This window comes from Pelophylax lessonae (genome assembly GCF_965119305.1).
Source record: "Pelophylax lessonae genome assembly, chromosome: 1".
In the NCBI taxonomy this organism is placed as follows: domain Eukaryota; kingdom Metazoa; phylum Chordata; class Amphibia; order Anura; family Ranidae; genus Pelophylax; species Pelophylax lessonae.
In genome coordinates, this window is record NC_138768.1 from 744705321 (window position 1) to 744731277 (window position 25957).

At 47.3% G+C, this 25957-nt stretch overlaps 1 protein-coding gene across 1 annotated transcript; it reads right to left on the reverse strand.

Moving 5' to 3' along the window:
* Positions 1-9050: 9050 nt before the first annotated feature.
* On the reverse strand, positions 9051-17318 carry LOC309549311 (uncharacterized protein; the record flags this gene model as incomplete). The annotated part of the gene is given in 5 exon segments (XM_082249503.1): positions 9051-9457; positions 9460-10539; positions 11248-11755; positions 13073-13886; positions 17059-17318. Coding segments are annotated over 5 exon segments (2970 nt in total). The 3' UTR covers positions 9051-9149.
* Between the last annotated feature and the right edge of the window lie 8639 nt (positions 17319-25957).

Sequence of the window (25957 nt, forward strand, 5' to 3'; positions counted from 1 at the left end):
TAAAAAATGCTAAAAAATGCTACTGCAAAAAAGCTGAAAAAAGCCTTCTAAAGCTAAAGCTTTCTACTGATGTTTTGATAATGTCCAGTGTGCATGAGGCCTAAAAGTATTCCTGGTTGGCAGGGCAGCCGCTGGAATATTTTTACAAGTGGCAGAAGGGGGTCCCGTCTCCATTACTGGGCTCTACCGAGCGATCAGGAAGCCAGGAGCAATGCGACCAGCGGCATCCATATCTGGCCTCACAGTGAGAGGAACTCACAGTGAGAGCTGTTTCTCCCAATGTATGACATCGGAACTGGCGAGCATTGACTATGTTGTCACTTCCGGTTCCAACTCTTTGTTTACTTGCTGTCTAGTGTCTGATCGACTGCGTTGGAGCACAAAGGAGAGATGGGGGGTCTAACAGACCCCCCATCTCTCCATAAAGAGTACCTGGCATTGCTATTGCCGTCAAAAGGGACATGTACATTCCTTTTGACAGCAATAAAAGTGATCAAAAATGTTTTTTTTTTTTTAAAAAACACTGTAAAAATAAATAAAATAGAAAAATAATAATCTTTTTTTATTTAAGCGCCTCCGTCACCCCGTGCTCACACGCAGTGGCATACACACACGTCAATCCCACACACATATGTAAACAGTGATCGCACCACACATGTGAGGTATCACCACGATCTTTAGAGCAAGAGCAATAATTCTACCATCAGACCCCCTCTTTAAATCTAAACTGGTAACCTGAAAATGCTTTTAGAGCATCACCTATGGATAATTTAAATTATGGTAGTTTGTCGCCATTCCATGAGCATGTGCAATTTAAAAGCATGACATGTTAGGTATCTTATTTACTTGGCATAACACCATCTTTTACACTATACAAAAAAATTTGGGTAAATTTACTGTTTTTTGTTTCTTTTTAAATAAAATGTAAAGTGTATTGTCTCCAAAAGAAACTGCATTTGAAATACTATAACATGTGACATATAATATTGCAACGACCACCATTTTATTCGATAGGGTCTCTGCTTAACACAATATATAATGTTTGGGGGTTCTATGTAATTTTCTAGTAAAAAAAAGTAGATTTTTACATGTATATGAGAAGTTTAAGAATTGGCCCGGTATTGAGGTAGGTAAGAATGTCACCATGGACAATATTTTCAGTTTATTTATTTTATTTATCTTAGAAGAATGTTTTACCTTGTGACAGTTGCTTAGTCAGTAGGTCACACAGTTTTGTTCAAATATTCCTTTGCTTTACCACATACCACAGAATATTTAAGTACAGTAACACCAGAGGCGTAACTAGAACCTTCAGGGCCCCGATGCAAGAAACCATGAAGGGCCCCCCAGACCCCTGGCCGGGGCCCATCCCTTCAAGCCCAGGGCTCTTCCCACTAATCCTGGGGCTCTTTAATCTCATTGCATGGCCTTTTATTATGGTCCCGCATCAGGATCCTTTCACAAGTTCTGCAGTGGGCCCCCTTCCTGCAATCTTGGGGCCTCCCCACAGTGGTGAAATGCCAGGGCCCGGTCGCAAGTGTGACCTTTGAGATCCTAGAAGTTCACCCACTGGTTTGCTACCGGGCCCCCTGGAGCATGGGGCCCGGTAGCGATTGCAACCCCTGCAACCCCTGTAGTTACGCCCCTGAGTAACACCTTAGTTTGCGAGCATAATTCATTCCAGAAGCATGCTTTTAATCCAAAGCACTCGCCAAATTTCCCCATAAGAAGTAATGGAAACTCAGATGATTCATTCCACAACCATTTATTTATTAATATAAAATGATTATGGAAATACAAAATACAAAAAGTATAAAGTGTACTGTAAAAATAAAACAAATTAACCTGCACTTTGCGGCACCCCTCCATTTACCATTATGACCAGGCTCCCAATCCATAGTTCCTTTTGTATAAAAAAAATTAAAAATTACAGTACACTTACAATGTTAAGGAGTCTGGGGCAATTCCATAGCCACTGGTGTATATGCACTGTACAATAATGCCGCTGATGTATATGCACTGTACAATAATGCCGCTGGTGTCTATGCACTGTACAATAATGCCGCTGGTGTATATGCACTGTACAATAATGCCGCTGATGTATATGCACTGTACAATAATGCCGCTGGTGTCTATGCACTGTACAATAATGCCGCTGGTGTATATGCACTGTACAATAATGCCGCTGATGTCTATGCACTGTACAATAATGCCGCTGGTGTCTATGCACTGTACAATAATGCCGCTGGTGTCTATGCACTGTACAATAATGCCGCTGGTGTCTATGCACTGTACAATAATGCCGCTGGTGTATATGCACTGTACAATAATGCCGCTGGTGTATATGCACTGTACAATAATGCCGCTGGTGTATATGCACTGTACAATAATGCCGCTGGTGTATATGCACTGTACAATAATGCTGCTGGTGTCTATGCACTGTACAATAATGCTGCTGGTGTATATGCACTGTACAATAATGCCGCTGGTGTACAGTAGACAGCTCTGTATATGGCCAGAGGTCTGGGGTCGCTGGTGGCTCCCAGCGCTTCCTGCAGAACTCGGAGACACTCGGGAACTGTTGACGTCACTTCCGGGTGCTCCGAACGCGCGTTACGTCCGCCCACCCAGCTGGGAGTGTCCCTGAGTGTCCCCGAGTTCTGCAGGAAGTGCTGGGAGCCACCAGCGCTCCTGGGCCTCTGGCCACGTACAGAACTGTATACTGTACGGAAATTGCACCAAACTCATTAACATTGTGAGTGTAATTCTTTTTTTTAACATTAAAACTACTGCTTGTATATTGCTTCTATATCAAGACAGCGCTCGCAAATCAAGGCAACATTTAAAAAAATCTTTGCTGGTGAACCGCGTTACTTGTAAACCAAGGATTTACTGTACATCAGTTTATCCCTGCACAGTTGTCAAGCTGTGATACAAACACAGAATAACATTTATATGTGCTGGGTGCTATTTTATGCATATTATTTCACTAGGGACGACTTGCATCCCTTAAAATCCTGCTAGTGAATCTTTGGTAATTAACATGTAAAAATGGCACCTGACAGCTGACTCATGGCCCGGGTAATTAGTCCCCTTGCTTCTCCTTTGTCCAGAACAGGCTGAGGTTGTCATATGTAGGTCTCATTAATGAGATCCTTTGAGTTCTGCTACTGGTTACTATTTCTTGCTTGCAGAATAGGGAATCTACCCTTAGTTTGTTTTTAATAAACACTGTGTATACTGTATTTAGTTGTCATACTATTTGTAGTTCTAAAAATAAAGGCTATAAGTATACGTTGTATGGGAGAAAAAGTTCCAAGAAATTTCCAATATTTAAAAAGGGACCAAAGTCTTTACCAAGAAACGTTAGACCTGTTAGTTTAACTTACTGTAGTCACCGGGAAGATAATGGAGAGTTTAACCACTTCCAGCCCGCTCGCCGCAGTTTTATGTCAGCATTTTAACGTTAAATACCGGGGTATGGCAGCAGATAGCTGCCATAACCCCAGTATTTTCTTACAGGGTGGGCGGTCCTCTTTCACATAAAAGTGGTCCCAGCCAGGGGCGTAATTATAGGGATCGCAAGGGTCGCCATGGCGACCTGGCCCCGTGCTGCAGGGGACCCGTGTAGCTCCCTTGTCACATTTGTCTACACCTGTCCCTGAGCCGCAGTCGGAGAGGCGGTCCAAGGTACTGATGACTATCAGTGAACATTGTGGACACTGCTAGCACCAGGCTAGATAGGAGGGCTGGTGGGGCGGCATATAGGAGAACCGATCTCCTCTATTATCCTCACTTCTGCAGGGCTTTCAGTGGCTGCAGGAGTGTGATTGGTTCTCCTATATGGCTTTTTGACCCCAGATCTCACCTGTCCTGCTTATTTCTATTACAAAGGATGTTTACATTCCTTGTAATAGGAATAAAAGTGATAAAATAGAAGCTCGCACACAGAAGCGAATGCATACGCAAGTCGTGCCCACATATGTAAACGGTGTTCAAACCACACATGTGAGGTATCGCCGCGATCGTTAGAGTGAGAGCAAACATTCTAGTTCTAAGTAACCTGTAGAAATTTGTAAAGCGAAGCTTATGGAGATTTTTAATTACCAATGTTTGTCGCCATTCCATGAGCGTGCACAGTTTTGAAGAATTACATGTTGGGTATCTATTTACTCAGCCTAACATTATCTTTCACATTATAGAAAAAAATTGGGCTAACTTTACTATTTTCTTATTTTTTTATTCAATAGTGTATTTTTTCCCAAATACAGCTGTTGCAGGACTACAAGTCCAATGAGGATTTGCAGTTACAAATATGACTCCCATAGGCAGAGGTGTAGTGGTCAGAGGAGTAGGGGACCGCAATGCAGAATTCAAGTACGGTACAGCAGACAGAGAGGCTGAAGCAGATACCGGCTTTGTTAACCACCAGAGTATAATGGCCGGAGAATGATGTTAACAGTAATAACAGATTACATAGGTTTACAGCAAAGTTAACTGCAACGTGATACTTAAAATGGCGCTCCCGCCAACGCACACACAGAAATACAGGCTACTCTGCTGTATGATCCTATCTGATTCCCGCTAACCGGGACACGTTGCTGCAACGATCTGTCTACAGAAACCTGCTCTATGCCCTGCCACAGGTTAGCACCGGTGCACACTCACAGTTCTGTAGGTACAGCTGCTTTATCTCAGTCTCTGTGATGGTGGATGCAGTCAGGTCTCTGGATCTGTCCCTTGCTGTCTGTAGCTGCAGTCTCTTATGCACTGGTCTGGGTTTCTTTGCAGGTTGTTTATCTTGTTCTGTCACGTGGAGGTCACTGCAGTCTGGCCCCTTGCTCTGTAACTTGCTTGAGGTGCTCTGGGATGTTCTCTCCTCTCTTTCTCTGGTTATCAGCTGCAGTCCGTAGTACCACAGTTCAGCTCTGTCTCCTCTGGCAAGATCCTGTTGCTCTGTCCCTGGATTATACAGTCTATATGCCCTCTTAAGGCCACAGCATGCAGTACCTTTCCTCAGCTCAGCACAGCCATAGAGAGACGAACACCACACCGTCCCAGGAACTTCCTGCTCCCTCCTCCTTTCCAGAAAGATCCCTTCACTTAAAAAACAACAACAGTGACATCTTGTGGCTGAAAGATGCATGACAGTCTGTGGGAATTTCTCAATAGAAGTACAGTGTAATGGAGTTTAGTCATTCAAGGGGCTGACCCCCTACAGAGGCATGATTGGACTTGTAGTTCTGCAACAGCTGGAGGGTTTGATGCCCCTGCTCTAGGGTCTCTGCTTTAAAAAAATATATATATAATGTTTGGGGGTTCTAAGTAATTTTCTAGCAAAAAATACTGATTGTAACTTGTAACCAACAATTGTCATAAATGGGGCTTAAGCGGGTAATAAAAGACCACATAGATGAGTTCTTGCTAGAAAAAATATTTTAAGTAACAGACATCATGGATTCATGAAAGACAGAAGTTGTCAGACAAATCTCATTTCTATTTATGAGGTGTGTAAAACCTTGGACAGAGGGGTGGCTGTGGATGTGGTATACTATGGATTTTGCAAAAGTGTTTAACACAGTTCCCCAAACTAATGTGTAAGGCAGAGTTTCCAAATTTTTGTTCCGCGGAACCGAGAACAAAATTGGGATCCTGCGGCATTTTGCCACATCAAAGATGGCCACCTCTACCTGCTGTTTCTGGAAGGAGGGAAACAGCAGAGCAGGGCCGATACAAGGGGGGGGGGGAGCGGAACCTTCACTTCCCTGTCAGCGGAGATACCCGCCTGACAGGGGCTTCGTAAATCATGTAGTGACGTGGGCTGCCGGCCGGAGGCAGGATTTGAAAGGTCCAAGAGGGGAGGAGCAGAGAGTTTGCCTGCTGAAGCTGTGACTTGGAGGAGACGCCTTGCCAAGGAAGAACCAAGCACTGTTAATCCCACAAGTAAGCAGATTGCCATCATTAACTCTATGGATTGGGGGGGGGGGGGATTCTGAGGCTGAGGGGAGGTTATTTAACAATGGTATTTGTATTATGCAGCATGAGGGGGTTAATGTATTGCCACTGGTCACTGATGCATTAGTGACCGACCAGTGGCAGTTAAATAACCCCTTTGAGCTGCATTAGTGGCACCAGTGTCACTGTTAATTAAACCCTTTTTGCTGCATTCGTGCAACCACCATCAGTGTTAGTGCAACCAATGTTAATTAACACTGACACTGGTGCCGCTAATGCAGCAAAAAGGGTTTAATTAACACTGGCACTGGTAGCACCAATGCAGCTCAAAGGGGTTAATGAACTGCCACTGGTCAGTCAATAATGCATCAGTGATCACTGGCAACACATTAACCCCCTTATGCTGCATAATACAAATACCATTGGCAATTAACCACTTGCCTACCCGTCACGTACTGCGACAGGGTGGCAGCTACAGGTGTACGACACTGCCTGTTTTCTGGTGAATAGCGCTACCTATCAGATTCTGCAACCGTACATTGTACAATTCAAGACTTGCGTGGGTGTAAGAAGATGTCCTCTGCTGCTTCATGTTCTGTTACATTAGGAAACCTATTGGCAGACTTGTATAAAGTACTCGAAATTTCTACTTGAGTAAAAGTACAAGTGCTCGATCAAAAAGTGACTTGAGTAGAAGTGGAAGTGCTCGCAGAAAAAGTTACTTAAGTAGAAGTACTAAAGTATTCAACATTTTTTTTACTTAAGTATTGCAAGTCGTTTTTTCAAAAAATTTGCTACTTAAGTACTAAAAGTAAAAAGTACCAGTAGTTTTGAAAAAAAATTTCTACTCAAGTACTGAAAGTAGAAGTACAAGTACTGTGTTATGTAGTTATTAAAGAAAGAAGTCAAAAGTTTGAACATCATATTGTTTTTTATTATTTCAAATGATTTATTCAAATGATTAACCTGTGTTTGTTAGTAGTTTCTTGATGCACTTTAAGCGCTGTAGCACCATTTATTTGTTTGTTTCATATTTTCTTTTTATTGGAAAGATTTGGTATAGCAGCTTTTATTATACACAGCCTTTATTTTCGTATGCGCTGATTTACAAATGACATTATACACATTTTTTTGAGCTTTATGCAACCTGCCATCTACTGTTCTGGCAGTGGTAATTTTTTTAAAAGTAACGAGTAACTATGCAGCACAAAAAAAAAATACTTGAGTAGAAGTATCGAAATCATCGAAAAAATGTAGTGAAGTAAAAGTAGAAGTAGGAGAAAAAAATTCTACTCTAGGAAAGTACAGATACCGCATTTCGGTACTTAAGTACAGTACTTAAGTAGTTCTACTTCGTTATTATACATCTCTGCCTATTGGAACACATAGCGGCCATGTTGGAACGCATGGCGCATGCACAGTAAGCTGTTCACGGCCGAACTTCACTTCCAGTTGCAGAATCTGATAGGTAGCGCTATTCTGATAGAACAGGGGCATACGCCAAAAACAGGCAGTGACATCCACCTGTAGCTGCCACACTGTTGCAGTATATGTACTGTGACGTGTCGGCAAGTGGTTAATTGCCAATGGTATTTGTATTATGCAGCATGAGGGGGTTAATGTATTTCCACTGATCACTGGTCATGCTTTGGGGGGGGGGGGGGGGATGTGAAGCGGGCAGTGCTTACCAGATATAAACCAGATCTAAAACCAGATATAAAAAGAATTTGCCAGCAAAAGAGAACATTACACTCTGCTCATTGAAAGGCTACGGCACACATTTTTTTGTTGGGGTTCTACATTTTTGCTATACCATGTCAAAGGGTTCCACGGGTAAAATTTATTGGGAAACCCTGGTGTAAGGTAAAGTCTACAGACTTGGAAAGATCAGTTTAAATGGATAGAAAACTGGCTAGAAGACCATATTCAGAAAAATCAGATAATTCTGAGAGTAGTGATTAATGATTCTAAAGGCCCGTACACACGTACCGATTGTCGGCCGTAAAGATTCGGCCGACGACCGATCGGCCAATTGTAGGCTTATTAGTATGATTCTTCCGACAGCGCATTTTCGGCCGAACAGAATCTGTCGTGCAAGCATTAAAATTTTTGCTGGCCAACACCAGAACGGCCGATTGTTCGCCAGTCAGTACAGATTTCGGCCGACAGACAGCAGATTTGCAAAACTGGGCATGCTCAGAAAATAAAAAAGACAAGGAAAGTTAACCATCACATGACATCACTTCTGCAGTCGGCTGTTGTTGGCCGACAAAATTCGTGTGCAGTCTTTTGCACTTTTCAACAGACAAGACAGCCCTCGGACAAAAGACAGCCGATCGTTCGGCCGACGATCGGTACGTGTGTACGGAGCTTTGCTCTGAATGATCTAAGGCAGTGATGGCGAACCTTGGCACCCCAGATTTTTTTAAACTACATTTCCCCGTAATGCTTGTGTACTCTGCAGTGAAGGTGAGCATCATGGGAAATGTAGTTCCAAAACATCTGGGGTGCCAAGGTTCGCCATCACTGGTCTAAGGTTATCAATGGTGTACCCCAGCACTGTGCTGTTTAACCTGCTATAAGAAAACAGGATCTCTATTTTTTTTTTTTTTTTTTAGGGTAACAAACACTTTTAGTAATAGCATAGACACCCTGTTTTTTTTTTTTTTTTTTTTACTCCTGAGATGGGCTATATGCTAGTACTCTACATAGAGTAGTGCAAATTACTGCAACTAATGTCCATTGCTCATTTTTTTTTTTTTTTTTTTTTGAAAATGTAATCTTTATTTGCATAAAAGATATACAAAAAACAATACTTTTTTCGGGGTACATTCTCCCCTGTACTGCGACGCAGCGCATAAATACACTACATTACAATACATTTCCGGTCATACTAATAAATACATTCAATCGCAAACATTCATTCTGCGGTATGATGTCTGATGTGTTGTGCGGAGTAAGGAAACCCCGAGCCATCACATCATGCATGACGCCGCAATACCCCTGAAGCATGAAACTAGATAACATTGTCTATACGTTACGTTACTCAAACTGTATCAATAACATTTCAAAAAAGCAACAGGTGTGATGGGGGGTGGGAGAGGGGGGGTAAGGGGAGGGGAATGAAATCACAGGCCCGAAGCTTTATTGAATGGACAAAGACACACAAGGGAGAGTGGGGGAAGGGGAAATCTTCAGACCTCCTCTTCCTCCATGAGATCCATCAGGTTATAGTCTCTGAGCAGACTGTGGACCAGTCTGCGGCAGTCCTGAATAGACATCCTCTCCCGCTGGTGGATAAGGCGCTTTCTGGCGCACCATAAAGCGTCCTTAAAGCAGCACAACACCCGCCAGGCGTTGTCAATGTCCTCCTGTGAAAATGTTCCGTGAAAAAGTCCATTCAGCACAGCGAAGTGTGTGATGGCAGTCTGTGGGACAAAGTCTCTCAGTTCAGGTTCCAAGGCCCTCAACAGGCTCTGTGCAAATGAGCACTCCCAGAAAAGTGGAATGACGTTTCCTCATGGATGATACAAAAGGGGCAGTGCCTGTATCTGCACAAGTTTCTGGCATGCATAAATGTCCTGAGTGGCAAACCCCCCTGGACAGCCATCCACGCCAGATCTTTATGCCTGTTGGTGAGTCCCTTTGAAGAGACATTCCTCCAGACCACTTTGCAAGTGGCTGAAGGGAGGCCTGGAACAGTCTCAGCAATGTCTGATGCTCTGATCAACTTGTAGATAGTTTTTGGCTTCCACAAGTCGGGCTTAACTCCATGTAGCCCCAGCTCCTTGATGAACTTGAAAGTGTCCAAGTAGTACCAAGGAGTGTCCCAGTTGTAGGGGATGGAGCTGTCCCATTTGTCCCATCCAAGGGACCTCCAGAGAGGCAGGAGGAAAAAACGGGACATGGAGTTGCCTCCAGAGTCCGAAGTTCTGTCAATCAAAGTTCTGCGGATGCAGTTGCAGGCAAAGAACACCCCTAGTAACGTTGCGATGTCGGGCACGCCCTTACCGCCCTTGAGGGGTTCCTTGAACATGACTGCTCGCTTCACTCTGTCCATCTTGGAGCCCCAGATGAAGTGGAACACCGCCCTGGTGATGGCCTTGCAGGTGTTGACCCGGGGGGGCCAGGCCTGGGCGAGGTACTGCAACACAGGGAGGATCTCGCTGCGGAGTACCAGTGTTTTCCCTTCGATGGTGAGTTCTCTGAGGCTCCATAGTCCAAACTTTTGTCTCATCTTGGACAGTCTCTCCTCCCAAGACTTCAGGGCTGCGCCCTCAGCTCCAAACCAAACTCCAAGGATTTTGATGAAGTCCGCCTTGATGCTGAAAGGGATGGATGCAGAAGAAGGCAGGAACCACTTTCCGAAGAGCATGATCTCTGACTTCCCGCAGTTGACTTTTGCCCCTGAAGCTTTGCCGAAGTCCTCACAGGTCTGGACGAGCGAGTCGATGGAGCGCTGGTCAGCACAGAACACCGTTACGTCGTCCATGTAGAGTGAGCACTTGACAACCCTTCTGTCCGGTCCCGGTGCGGTGATCCCTCTGATCTCTGGGTTCTGTCGGATGCATTCGGCAAAGAGCTCTATACAGCAAACAAAAAGCAGAGGTGAGAGAGGGCAGCCTTGTCTGACCCCAGAGAGAACAGGGAAAGGGTCAGTTTTCCAGCCATTCACCAACACCGTACTACAAATGTCATTATACATCACATTCACATACGAACAAAACATGTCCCCAAGACCAAACCTGCGCAGAGCTCTGCACATAAACTCGTGGGAGACACGGTCAAAGGCCTTTTCCTGGTCAAGACTGACCAGGGCCGCGTGCACACGGCGGCCTCGAATGTACTGGACCGTGTCCCGGACAAGCGCAAGGCTGTCCGCAATCCTGCGACCAGGAATGCCGCAAGTCTGATCCGGGTGGATGATCTGTCCGATGACAGATTTCAGCCTGTTGGCCAGAACCTTGGCGAGGATTTTGTAGTCCACGTTCAAGAGAGAGATGGGACGCCAATTTTTCAGATCCCCTCTCTCCCCCTTACGCTTATACAAAATCGTGATCATCCCCTCCCTCAGCGACAGAGGCATTGTGCCCTCCACCACCATCTCCTCGTACAGCTCGAGCAGGTCCGGGCCAACGAGATCCCACAGCGCTACATAGAGCTCCGCTGGGAGACCGTCGCAGCCCGGGGTCCTGCCTTGCCTAAAGGATCTGACGGCAGAGTGCAGCTCCTCCAGCGCCAAGGGGGCGTTGATTGCCGACATACCTGCAGGATCAATTTGGTTAGTGATACCTGACAAGAACCTGTCGGCCTCAGCCGTATCTGTTTTTTTCGGGGAGTAGAGGTTGGTGTAGTAGTCGCTGACCACTTGCATCACAGCCTCCTTCCCCTTCTGGAGTGTTCCGGTCTCGTCCCGCAGCTCAGACAAGGGAGTGTGTCCTGAGTGGAGTTTCCTGAAAAAGAAAGAGTTACATTTCTCACCTTTCTCAAGATTCTCCACCTTGGAACGGAAGACGAGGTGCCTGGATTCTTCCTCGAAGTGTCCTTTCAGGCTCTTCTTGGTGTCCTCCAGGTCCTGCCTAACGTCCCAGCCGCAGTGGTGAAGGTCCTGCAGGGACTGCATCTGACGTTGCAGTCTCCTGAGTTCCCTCTTCCTGGCACACACTTGCTGGCGTCCCCTTGCCTGAAAGAAGCTGCGTAGCTTGACTTTCACAAACTCCCAGTAGTCGCTTACCTTTCCGAAGAACCTCTTGTCCTCCTTCCAGGTAATGTAGGCCTCCCTGAGTTCCTCCAGCAGTTCCTCATTTTCCAGCAGGGTACCATTCAGCTTCCAGGAGCCCGGACCGGGGGCAAAGCCCTCGCCCAGGTCACCCCGAAATTGAATGGCCCTGTGGTCAGAGAAAAAGCAGGGGACCATGGAGAACCCGCGATGTCTGACTGTCTTGGAGGTGAGCACGAAGTCTATCCTAGAACGCACAGATCCATCAGGACGGCACCACGAATAGTTCACGGAACCTTTCCCTATGGATCCCACGGCGTCCTTCAAGGAAGCCTCCGCAATCATCTCCTTGAGCAGCCTAGACGTGGTGTCGAGCTTTGCGTACATGCTGGAGCTGCGCCCATCCTCCTCAATCGGACAGTTAAAATCACCGCCGATTACTACTGCCCTGGTGGTGACGAGTTGGGTCCGCAGGGTCTGGAAAAGCTCCAGTCGCTCATTCTTATCTGGGGAGGCGTACACGTTGATGAGCCTAACTGGCTCTCCCGCCCATGAGCCGTCTACGACCAAAAGACGGCCACAGACGAGCTCCTGGACGGAGTCAACCGTGAAACGACCACCCCTGACAAGAATGGCTACCCCTGCAGACTTACAATCGACACCCCCGGACCAGTAGGAGGGACCATGGGTCCACTGGGAGGACAGATGAGTGTACCTCCTCGAGAAGGGTAGGGCACACTCCTGAAGCATGTAGACATCACTCTGCTGAGTGGAAAGAAAAGTCAGCGCCACCTGTCTTCTAGACGCATCCTTGATGCTCCTAACATTAATGGAAAAGATGGAGATCTCTGCCATCATGTAAAGGAGATGAAGGGGCTAGCTAGCAGGTGGGCTGAACTTACCTCCCCTGAGGGGGGGGTGGTTCTTCCACTGCCTCTTGTGCCTGTCCGGTGTCCTGGTTCAGGCCGTTCTCCTCGAGGATGCTGTCCATCAGGTCCTGGGTGAGGTCAGTCCCTGGGGGAGCCAGATCCTTACCTAACTGCATTTCTCCTTCATCTTCCCCCGCAGACTCAAGGTCCTCGAGGTCCTCCACCACTGGGTCCAGTCCAGCGATGTCATGTTGCTGGGCCACGGTGGGCCGCTTGGTGGGTTCTTCCGTTGTCGGACTATCTAGGTTCCGTTTCCGGCCTTTGCTGGTGGGGGTGGGGGTGGGGGTGGCGGTGGGCAGGGTGGGGAAGTCCTCCATGGAGGACAGGGCGGGGGGGGGGGCTGGGAGGGGGGAGGGGCAGGTGGGGTCACCTCCGACTCAGAGGGGGTGGGGAGGGATGGGTCGGAGGAGGTGGTAGGGGCCTGGGGAGGGGGGGACTCACCAGTGGCTTTCCGCGGTTCCTTCGCTGCCTTTTCCCCTGGCTTCTTTTTCCCAGCGACGTCCGGAGCTCTGCCCTTGATCAGGGCTCCAGCGTAGGACCGGGATCTCTGGGGGCAGTCTCTGTAGACGTGCTCCGCCAATCCGCAGAGGTTGCAGGTCTTGGACCTCGGGCAATCCTTGGTCTCATGGCCTGCAACCCGACAGAACCTGCAAGAAGTTTTCTGACATTCCATACTTACGTGACCCTGCTTGCCACACCTGTGACAGGTATGGGGCATGTCTGCGTAGTACAGGAGTCCTGCGGAGGCTCCCAGAGAGAAGTGGGGCTTCAGGTGCTGGAGATCCCCCGAAGGCTCTCTCCTTAACCTGCAAGAAACTGCCCACTTACCTGTCCAGAAGCCGTTGACATCGAGGATTCGGACTGGGTCTTTGGCCACGATGCAAATCCTCTGGAGGTAGGTAGCAATGTCTTTTGCTGGGGTATGGGGATTCCTCATGGACACCGTCACCCGCCTTTCATCCCGTTGAATGGGAGTGTTCGCAACAAAGTTGCGGAAAGGGGAATCCGGGCCACAATTCTTCACCGCTTCCCAGTACCTTCTACAGACCTGTAGAGACACAAAAGTTATATAAAATATACCTTTCATGAAGGTCTGTACAGACAGGGTCTCCGCCTTGCTGAACCCCTGCTCGAGGATCATTTTCTTGCCAAAGATTTCCGGGGTCATGTCGGGGATTCTTCCGTCCACCTCCTTCAGCTGCAGCACCACTGTCTGCCTCATCCAGGGTTCCAGGGTAGGAAGCCCGTCTGCGGACCTGGTTGGCCTTGCTGAGCCCGGCTGGCTGACATTGGCCGGGGTGGGGGTGGAGGTTGAGGCGACTTCTCCCGGAGTCTTGGCAGAAGTGGCGGGGACATGCTTCTTCTTCCCAGTGCTCTTCCCCATGACGGAGGAGTTCGTCAGTAGTCGCTTCAGGAGAACTTCGGCGGCTTCCTTCTTATTCCTCGGCGTCTTCACTCTTTCGCAGCCTTTAAAAAGGCCCTTGTGCGCCTACTGCCCGAAGGTAGTAGCGCAGAGTGGGGGGGGGAGGAGGGAAGATCGCAATCTCGTTCCTTGTGGGGGCTAAGCCTCTAACCCAATAGCAGCGAGTAGGTGAAGCTGAATTTAATCAACGATCCTACCAGGCCGAGCAGAGGGTACCCCACAAGGACCAAATGGCTTGGATAGATACAAATGTTTCTCAACGTCCTAGCCGTAAAGCAGAGACACCCCTAAGGGCTAAAGTCGATACTACACTTGATCTTAGCCAAAAGGCCGAGAAGCGATCCATTGCTCATGCCAAACTAACAAATGTAAAGGGAGAAAAGGAGAGATGTGGGAGGTCATGGAGGAGGTTACAAGGACCAGATTGCAGGGCAATTACCTAATGGATAGTATGGAATTTTTTCTGAAAAATAAAGATATTGTTTAGTGTAACAAACAAATCCAGCCTCCTCCTCCCCTTACAGCCAGCCAATCACCCTTCTTTTTTGTAAGATGTTAAAGTGACACTTAACACTAGTATAAAAAAAATCTGTATTCTATTCTGAGCCGGCCCGAGGGGACTATGACCCTATGAAAGAGAGACCATGAAATATTATATCTATGAAGAAAAGACCATTAAGAGAGATATTATAACTTATCTATACAATATCTATGCTATCATAGCTAATTTTTTTTTTGTTTTTTTGGGGGGGTGAAGGGGAGGTGAGTGAGGGGAAAAGGAGAGGTTCGGGAGATGTCAGGAACACACACATTCTATCTAATATCTATTGTATTTTATCTATACAGGGGTGGACTGGGCCAGGGGGCAGGGGGGTAATTGCCCCCCGGGCCGCTCTGATGTCCTGTATAAAGGCTGCACTGTGTTTGCCACAGACATGCCTAAAGGATCCCTAGCAAAGAGAAGTAAAAAGTATTTGCCACTAACCTACTGAGTGCTGGATGAAGACAAGGACAGAGCACAGGCCTCCCTCCCCAGCATTGATGGTGTAAACTGTGTCTGAGCAGAGGACGGTTCCATGCCCAACTTGAGACTCTCCTCCCATGGCCAGCCCCAACCAAGCTGTCCCAGCTCCCCCCAACCGCCCCCTGCTGACCAGGATGGGAACCCAGATTCAGCCGGTGAGTAGAGTACCTGGAGCAGGGCTTCAGCCTGGAATGGGGGGCAGGAGGACGGAAAGAGGGAGAGTGGGAGGGGGGCAGAGTCGCTGCACCATGGGCTTCTGGTTTGTACTTGCCCCCTGGGCTGAAAGCTTCCAGTCTGCCCCTGTATCTATATGATATATATACTGTATTTTATTTCATCTAACTTTTTTTTTTGGGGGGGGGGGGGGGATGGGAGTGAGGGGAAAAGGAGAGGTTCGGGAGATGTCAGGAACAAACACATTCTAAATAATATCTTTCTTATATTATCTATATAATAACTATCTTATCTTATCTAATTTTTTTTTGTTTTTTTGGGGCAAGGGAAGAGGAGTGAGGGGAAAAGGAGAGGTTCAGGAGATGTCAGGAACACACACTTTCTATATAATATTGATCTTATCTATACAATATTTATCTTTTCTATGTATTGTATATAACATTTATTTTATATTAAAGCCCAAATCTAAGGAAAGCCTAATAAAGCAATCCTGCAAGCCCTCACCGTATGTAAATAGAAGAGGGGAGAACCCTTGGGACTGCAGTGATCGTGCCCTTGGGTAAAAAAAATAGATTTTTTTAGGGTTTTTTTTTTTTTTTTCAAGCCAGTGATCAGTTAGGGGAGGGTGAGAGGGGTGGGCTTTAAATATAAGAAAAGTTATAAAATATGGGTATAGTTGCGCTAAAAAACTTAAAAGGTAAGCGATTGAACGCACAATAAAATAATTAACAAAGCAGCTACACTCAAATCATACACTGAGCATATGTATATAACAAAAAAGAAATAAAATATGTAGCGCTAAAACATTATGAACAAAGTCCATAAATAAAGTCCATTTCCACCAGTGATATTGCACGGCACCAATTTGCAGTAAAGTGAAAGGAATCCACCACCAAAAGGAGTGTTCAAAACACGCTTACCAGATAGTTATATGCATTGGGCCTTGAACTATCATAGAACTGCAACACACTCGGTGACGAATTGGACCGGACCTCTTCACAAAGATGAATCCCAGAATTGATACCTTGACAGTATACCTTAAGGGAGCCACTCAAAAGAAGGAAATAAAACCCCTCATAGTGCAGTAATTTCCATAAACTTTATTGGATGTAAAGCAAAGATATATAGCACTCACATTTGAGAAGGGTATAGTGTGCGAATCACACGCCGACCTGCGTGGTTCCAAATCGGTTAGCAAGGTAGCAGCCAATGTCCTCTATTGCATGTAGGCGTCCAGCAAGGGCGGCCCGACGCGGCGTTTCGTCACATATGACTGACGTCTTCAGGGGCTCTGCTCTGCCCCTGAAGACGTCAGTCATATGTGACGAAACGCCGCGTCGGGCCGCCCTTGCTGGACGCCTACATGCAATAGAGGACATTGGCTGCTACCTTGCTAACCGATTTGGAACCACGCAGGTCGGCGTGTGATTCGCACACTATACCCTTCTCAAATGTGAGTGCTATATATCTTTGCTTTACATCCAATAAAGTTTATGGAAATTACTGCACTATGAGGGGTTTTATTTCCTTCTTTTGAGTGGCTCCCTTAAGGTATACTGTCAAGGTATCAATTCTGGGATTCATCTTTGTGAAGAGGTCCGGTCCAATTCGTCACCGAGTGTGTTGCAGTTCTATGATAGTTCAAGGCCCAATGCATATAACTATCTGGTAAGCGTGTTTTGAACACTCCTTTTGGTGGTGGATTCCTTTCACTTTACTGCAAATTGGTGCCGTGCAATATCACTGGTGGAAATGGACTTTATTTATGGACTTTGTTCATAATGTTTTAGCGCTACATATTTTATTTCTTTTTTATAAGAAAAGTTATACTTACCTTCTCTCACTTACTTCATTCAGCCTTGGGTCTTTTGACTCCCTGACCCTTTGGCTTGCTCTGCGTTGACCTTTTGCGCTCTTCAAAACATCAAGTAGACCTCCATACACCAGCTCTTTGTATTTAGCCCCTTTGCTCACCTGGGAAGAGCGTCTCTGAGTGCTGGTGGAAGGCTCCTGGGTTGTGGTGATGTTCATAGACTGTCCAATGGCCTCACTCTTCTTGGCCTCTCCTCCCTGGAGGCGGGTCACAGCTGGCATGATGTCCTCGGCATTAGCTTCAAATTAATAGCTCTTTTGTTCGTATTTATAGCTCTTTTGTTGGGAGGAGCGCTTCAGGTTGCTGGTGGAAGATTCCTGAAATGTGGAGCTGATGGTGATATCCCTCTTCACTTTGGTGGCCAGTCCATCACCAGTCTTCTTCTTCTGGGAACCTCACTGGATAATGGTAGATGGGCGCCATGGAGAAGATTGTAGCTATGTCCAGAAGCTGTCCGAGCGCCTCAGTTTTCTCAGCCTTTCCTCCCTGGAGAGGCTTTAGACCCGGTTCACACTTCTGCGAGTGCCGGGTTCGCATGTAATGTCGGAGCGCACTGCTCCGACATTACATGCGATCAGCTGTGCGGTGCGAGTTTAGCCATACAGTTTGTATGGCTAAATTCGCATCGCACCCGGTGCAAACACGCACAGGAGGCATTTTTGCAGCCGCATCAGGATCGGATCGCACAGCGGTTCACACTTGTGCGATCCCATCCTGTGCGAACTGCACGATCGCACTGCGATATGCGATGAAACTGGGGGTGTCGTTAAGATTACATTGACACCCCCAGCGTATCGCATATGGCAGTGTGAACTGCCGGGGGTGCGTGTGCGATGTGGGAAAAGGCTGCGAATTCGCAGCCTTCCCGCATCGCATATATGTGAACCGAGCCTCACAGCCGCCATGATGTCATTCTCTCTCTCCTTCCCAGTGGAGTCCAAAGAGGCACAGTGCAGAGGGAGAAAAGGGTCCACTGATACCCAGTTGAATTTTATTTTTCAGATAGTTGATTGCAGGAAAGCTGAAATCTCGCTGAAATTGTCCTCTCCTTCTGTAACACCGAGATAAAATCTCTTCTTCTGTGACAAGCTATTTTGCTGGAGCCTGAGCACCTTGTCTAACTTGTGAGTTTTAAAAATCTCTTCAAGGGGCTCTTCACTCTGACATCCCCCTTCTCTGAAGAGACAATGGGTCACTACCTCCTCTCCCAAGGTAGCAACTCACACAACATCCTTTCAATCGACCCACTGGCCTAACAGGATCTTCACAAAGTGTCCTTTGAGCTAAGTATCTTTGTAAAGGGGTCTTCTGTACTGCAATTCTCCTGGCCCGTTGGCCCAAATGTCTTTGCAAAGTGTCTCTCTTTTTTTTCCTTTTTGGGTAGCAACTAGTGATCCTGGCCCATTGGCCCAAAGGATCCTAATGAAACATCAAGTAAAGATGACTTCTTGTAGTAACCAAGCCTAAAGCTAAGTGTCCATTGAAGTTCTGTAAACAGGAAGTCTTTGTGGGTTAGAGGGTCAGAAATAGGGCTTCTAGCCCCAACAATAACAACTCAAACTTTCTTCGGGTTCTATAGTCCCTCTTTTTAACAATATTCAGGCTAGCCAGCCTTGCAACATAGCATCTTCTCTACAGGAGTGGGAACTCTACATCCTCAACAATAATAATCAGGATGAGGTATCCCGAAAGTCTTTCCTTTTGAATCCTGAATGCGAACAGCCCAAACCTGACCTGTTTCGTATGGGTGGCGAACCTCCACATGGTCCATGTGAATGGCCCGCCCCAAATTCCAATTTGCCTTTACAGAGAGAAAAGTGTTCCACAATTCAGGTCTCTCCCAGTTTCGATGCGGCTTGAGAATGTACAGAAACTCCCAAATTGCCTCATCACACCACTCTTCTCTTCTGGCTTCAACTTCCTCCATGATCTCCCGAGGAGCGTAGGGGTAGTCGTACCCATGCCCCAGGGCCACCTTTCTCTGTATCAGGCGCTGCCACCTTGAGAACCTGGGAAGGGTGTGTCTATTTCTACTCCCAGGTGGGGTAAATAGGGTTTCCTCTCTCTTGATGAGCTTAGCATAGGCCTCATTCTGATCCTGAGCCCGGGTGTAGGTGCGGGGTGGGGACAAATCTGGGACCCTTGTAGCATAGGCCTCACAGAACCCCAAGTTTTTGGCACACTGCATGCACACCACAGACGCCTTTGCCTCCTCATCAAGTGAACTGGGACTTGGAGAGCTACTCCTCTTCTCTGTTCCCCAGTCCCATTCTGTCTCCTCTTCAGACCTACACATATCAATTCCTTCTTCCAAGGACCCAAATTAAAGCTGGAAATGGGGGGGACCCTATATCAATGGCTCCGGCCTTCTTCTCACTTGGCAAACTAGAGGCCTTCCTCCAACGAGCCCATTGATTCCCCTCTGCCTTTTCTAGAGTTGTGGGTTCTGCCTGTGCAGGTATTGCTGGCCCTTCTCCTGGCCATGACTCGGCCTGCACCATCTGGGTACAGGTACATCTCACCTCCGAAATGCAAGTTTCCCTGGCCTGGCATATGTAGATCTGCACCACTGGCCCCGGCTCCAGCAGCACTCTCAGCACTCCCCTTCCTCTGCCCACAGGGATCTTCATAGGCACCAGCAATTCTTGAGTGAATCCTGTCTCCCAGCTCACACTCAGCTTCCTGGGCCAACAATCACTCCGCACCCGCCTGCACAAGCAAGTCCCCGCAGTGCCCACACTAACTTCATGCCTGCAGCCGCATGGACACTTTCAAGCATCGGCTACATACCAGCCCGAGATGTTCCTTGTCCCCTCCGCTGCACAGTGTCAGTCTTCCGATGGACACCATTTGAACTCCTGTATCCCACAGGACCGACACTGGTGGTTCCGCTAACTCTCCAGGTACTCCACCAACATGCAGGATAGCCCTGCGCTCCGGCTCGCTCCGGCTCACTCCGGCATCTGCCATCTTGCTCCTCCACACACGTGTCTTCTCCTCAGCTATACCCAATGGCGGAAGTGATGTCTCAGCTCTCTTCCTCCACTCAGATTGTCAGCCCGCGAGCGGCGACTCTGCACACAACTCCAGACTAGCTGACTCTCTGGCGGTGGCTCCTCCTGTTAGGCAGATCTCTTCAGCTTGCGCTTTCCCACGCGGTGCAGTAACCCCTTCGCTGCTGCCATAACTCTGCTCGGCCAGCTCGAATGGTAGCAGAATCCGTAGCAGACTGTGTTCACCAACATACACACATCTGCCCTCTTCATCTGTACTTGGGCCTCAGTTGCATTTCTTTCTTCCAAAGCCAACTGACCTCCCATACTGCTAGTGAAAATTGTCCCGCTGTCATTAGCTGCACAGTCAACACTTTCATTCACAGCACATGTACAGACATGACCCCCGACTCCGATCCCTGTATCCCAGATCATTACTCTCTTGATCAACACTTGCACTGATTACTCTAATGCAGACACAATCCTTTTGTACAATACAGTGCATTTCTCCTCCATCAACTCTCAAACATTTCACTTGAGAGTACATACTATTTCTTGGGTGAATGTCTGTTCGTTGCCTGTAGCAACCACCGTTGCAAACCCAATTTGCCAACACACATTTAATGGTCACTGTAGAGCAGACATTACTTTCTTTACTAACACTCCAGAACATTACTTAAGAAAAGCATGGCATTATTTAGTGGGACTACTTGGCTGTTGCTGTTAGCAACCATTGCTGTAACCCAGATCTGTATCCCGGACGACGCCCCCAAATGTAGCACTGCCCCGTAAGGACTGCCAGTATCACACTTTTCGGGTCCCCCTGAGTTACCATCATACAGTCCTTTTGTTCTTCCTTGGCTAGTTTCAATAATCAGTCCAGGGGTATTTAGTTGTTTTGTGTTTTATTATAAATTAGGGATAGGGAGAAGGGAATAGTGGGATACTCCGAATTAACTATGCACAATGTTGGAGGACTTCTATCTTCATGTACAGCCAGGCTGTTGATTCACCCTGCCACTAAAGGTGAATTAGAATTAAGTCTCTTTCCTAAGATGATTTGGTGAACTATTGATTATCTTCAGGACACTCTCCTCAGCATCCTCTCTCTCTCTTTTTACTGTTGACACCCATCCTCTGACTATCCTACACGTGGGGTGGCCCACCTCAGGTCAGGCCCCCTTGACACAAGTCCCTGTACTCACGATACTGTTTTTCCAGGGTCTCCAGTGTCTCCCCCTCAGTCAGCTCTCCTGGACCTCTAGGTTCAGCTCCTCTGATCCATTTCTCCGGCCCTCAGGACGGCCTCCTGCAACCATGTGCCACTGCTACAGAGGAGGAGGAGGCCGCCCCCTCCCTCCGGGACTTTGCTCTCCAGCCAAAGACCCCACAGCACATGTGCTCCTGACTTGAACCCCAGAATGCACTGAGGCCACTGGCCACTGCCAATCACCAGGACTCTATCAAAGCCTATGCATTCATTTGACAGGTTTCTTCCCACTATCCAACATGCCTCCCTATTGGACCTGTGTGAAACACTCTTTAGACACAATGAATCACATGCTGAGCACAAAGAGCAGACCTCACTAACTCTGGTAAGCAAAGAGGAATATAGATTTGCCTGCAGCCCCTCTAATGAGTAGACAGAGCCAAAAACTATACTCTCACTAGCACCTACCTAGGAGGGTGCTACATGTACATCTGTGTACATGTGTAAGCAAGTGTAAAAACTGTGACTGGCCTTAGGGGATACAGAGATGAAACCATTTCTCCTACATAAGTTTTACCAGTTTATCTGCAGCTCTCTCTCCTCAATAGCTTCCTTAAAGTGATACTAAAGTCTCATCATTTTCTTTTCTTTCAAAATAGCAAACATGTTATACTTACCTGCTCTGTGCAGTGGTTTTGCACAGGGAAGCCTAGATCCTCCTCTTCTCGGGTCCCTCCTTAGTGCTCCTGGCCCCTCCCTCTTGTCGAATGGGGGAACCCGAGCCGAGCTGCAGCTCCGTGTGTCCATTCAGACACGGAGCCGTGCTTCGGCCCTGCCCCCTCTCTCCTCATTGGCTAACTGACTTTGATTGACAGCAGCGGCAGCCAATGGCGCCACTGCTGTGTCTCAGCCAATCAGGAGGGAAAGTCCAGGACGGCCGAGGCACTCATGGACATCGCTGGATAGAGATGGGGCTCAGGTAAGCATTCGGGGATCTTAGGGGGGCTGCTCTACACAGAAGGTTTTTTATCTTAATGCATAGAATGCATTAAAATAAAAAAAAACTTTCTGCCTTTATGATCCCTTTAAGAACATATTATACACATTGTTGTTGCTGTAAAGAATCTTCTGTTGAGGAAGAGGTCTATTGTTGCTACCTGCTGGAAGGGAGAGGAGGAGGGAGGAGCAGGGGAGTCCAAATAATAATGTAGTCCACAACCCGGTGATGATGCAGCAGTAAATGACTTAATTCAAAGATCCAGAGTATAAAGTTCTAGTGTACAGATAAACACTGATGCAAACAGGGGAGTGCCTTGCTATCCTAGGCTACAGGGCTGTGTATTTCTATTGATGCAGACAGTGTAGGGAGACACAACTCCAGTCTCTGCAAACAAGGGTAGCTTTATAGAATGCTGCAAGGAGCCACCCTGAAACAGGAAACCTGGGGCAATGATCATGGCACCAGCTTTAACTGTTCGGGCTCTCCCATCTCAGCGGAATATTCGAGTTACCAGCTGGCACGTCTGCGGACTAGTCAGACACCCAATCAAAACTGGGATTGGTTTTGATCGGGTCTCAGCTATGGTGACCCAGAAGTGATGACATGAAATCCCTTTCAGTTTACCCGCATGTTATCTGCGTCATTTTAAAAAAAATCTAAAGTTTTTAAAAACAATGATCTTGGCGTTTTGAATGCTTTTAAATGCAGAGGCGGGATCTGGGGTCCTATTGACCCCATATCCCTCCATAAAGAGTACCTGTCACATGCATATTGCTATCACAAGGATGTTTAAATTTCTGGTGACAGCAATAAAAGTGATAAAAAAACATTTAAAGCAACAGAGGAAAAATAAAAACAGCGATCGTCCCACACATGTGAGATATCACTGCGAATGTCCGATTATAGGCAGTAATTCTAGCACCAGACCTCCTGTGTAAAATGAATTTAAAGTGGTAACCTGAAGAAGGCTTTTAAAGCGTAACCTATGAATAGTTAAATTTACGCTGTTTGTTGGCGCAGCATGGGCATGCGTAATATTAATTTTAAAGTGTGATATATTTTGTATCTATTACTCTACATAACATCACCTTTTAAATTATACAAAAAATTGGATTATTTATTGTTTTTTTGTATTTAAAAAAAAAAAAAAAGTGTATTTTTTCCCAATTCCCATTTTAAAAACCATTGCATAAATATCATGTGACATAAAAAAATGCAAAACCCAATGATTGTTACACAAAAAGTCAGGTCTTCAAGTGAATAAAAGATAAAGAAGCTTCCCACTTCTGCCGAATAGCCTGGTTTTTCGACGTTCTTAAGCTTTTTTTCAGCTTTTATTATAGTTAGAGTGTACAGCTGAAAATATCCTCTCAAATCCCACTAGTTCTGGGGGGGGGGGGGGGGTTATGGTTCCAGCCAGAAAATGTCCCTGCCAAAAACTGCTGATAACAGCATATGTGTGCATGGACACATAGGATAACATGCTGGGGAGATTACTGGCTGTAGAAAAAAAGCCTGACGCCAAAAACAGCAGCTGTAAAAATGTCCAGTGTGCATGATGCCTTAGGCTGGTTTCACATGGGCTGTCCAATCAGGTCCACCTGTCAGTTTTTTAGGAGGACCTGATTGGACAATCCATAGCTTTCTGTGGAGCGGCAGATGTCGGCGGACATGTGTCCGCCGACACCTGCCAGCTTCCAATCCAACTCTGTCCACCAAAAACAGTGGATCGGATGACAATAGGATGGAAACAGACAAATGGTCCATTTACATCTGACAGCAGGTTGTGTCCGTGTCCACTCTGCATAGCGGAGCTGACACGGACCTGTCATTTGCCTGTTCAGTGGGGAGATCCCCTGCTGAGCAGGCGGATGCGGACTACAGAAAACGCCCGTGTGAAACCAGTTTCTGGAGACTGAAGAGATGACTCTGTTCTTGACATGCTCATAGTGTCTTCTGGTTCTTATTGTAATGACACATGTGGATGTTTCTGTCCTTTCCATTACGAAGGCTATATTTCTGTTATGTGTACTATGTGCTTTGCTGAAGAGCGTAATAAACTATAAATGGAAAAAAAAGATAAAGAAGCTGCATACTCAGTTAGTGATTAAATGAGAGATGAGATCATCTGTCATTGCCTCGGTAGTAACAGTCTCCCCGCGCGCTCCCGCGAGCGCGCACCGGGGATAATCTGTGTTGGCCGTGTCCCTTGGACACAGCCAATCACAGATCGTGGCGAATGGCCAATCACAGCGGCCATTCGTCACTCGATCGAGGCATCCAATGAGGGATGATCTCAAATGTAAACATATGAGATCATCTCTCATTGCCAGCTCTCCCTCCTCACACACAGACTGCAGTGTGAGGAGAGGAGAGATCGTGAGTGTAAAACAGTGCCCACCAGTGATCACTAGTGCCCACCAGTGCCCACCAGTGCCCACCAGTGTGCCCATCAGTGTGCCCAGTGATCATCTGTGCCCAGTGCTCATCAGTGTGCCCAGTGCCCACCAGTGCCCACCAGTGCCCACCAGTGTGCCCACCAGTGTGCCCACCAGTGTGCCCAGTGCATATCAGTGTGCCCAGTGCTCATCAGTGTGCCCAGTGCTCATCAGTGTGCCCAGTGCCCACCAGTGCCCACCAGTGCCCACCAGTGTGCCCATCAGTGCCCGCCCAGTGCTCATCAGTGCCCGCCCAGTGCTCATCAGTGTGCCCACAGCGCTCATCAGTGTGCTCATCAGTGCTCATAAGAGTGCTCATCAGTGTGCCCACAGAGCCCATCAGTGTGCCCATCACAGTGCCCATCAGTGAGCCAGTCTCACCGTGCCCATCAGTCTCACCGTGCCCATCAGTGTCACCGTGCCCATCAGTGTCACCAACGATGGCAAAAAAAATGTTCTCAGCCGAGGAGGCCTTCAATATCATCAGTGGGGACATGGACATCAACAGGGAGCTTTCTGCTTCGGAATCTTCTTCGGAGTCAGAGTCTGAATCCGAAGTAAATTACGAGCCGGTCATTAGCAGCGGGACGCAGACCGACTCCGACGAGGAAGAATACTGCCCGCCTGCCAAACGAAGGCGTTCTGGTGAGGAGGAGGCAGTGCCATCCACCAGCTCCGCAGTGCCATCCACTAGCTCCGCAGTGCCATCCACCAGCACCACAGTGCCTCGGCAAGAAAGGCCAAGCTCAAGTGGGGTGACACCTCGCCCCCAAAGGGTTAGGACCAACGCCAGCCTTCCCTATGCCCTTCAGAACCCCCTGTGGCTTCCTCCCAACTCAGGAGAAGCCATCATCCCCCCTTTCACTGCCCAGCCCGGAGTCCAGGTCAACACGGAGAACTTTGCCCCAATAGACTACTTCCGTTTAATTTTTACGGAGGACCTGCTGACGTCCATTGTGGCCCAGTGCAACCTGTATGCACAACAATTTATCCAGAGTAACCCCACATCATTTTATTCCCGTCCCTTTGAGTGGAGAGACCTAACGGTGGAGGAGTTCAAGATCTTTTTAGGCCTCACCTTCAACGTGGGACTCAATAAAAAAAACGAATTGCAAGCATATTGGTCAACCAAACCCATCTACCATATGCCCATCTACTCTGCAGTAATGCCCAGGGCCAGGTATTTGATGATCATGAGGTTCCTCCATTTTAATGACAA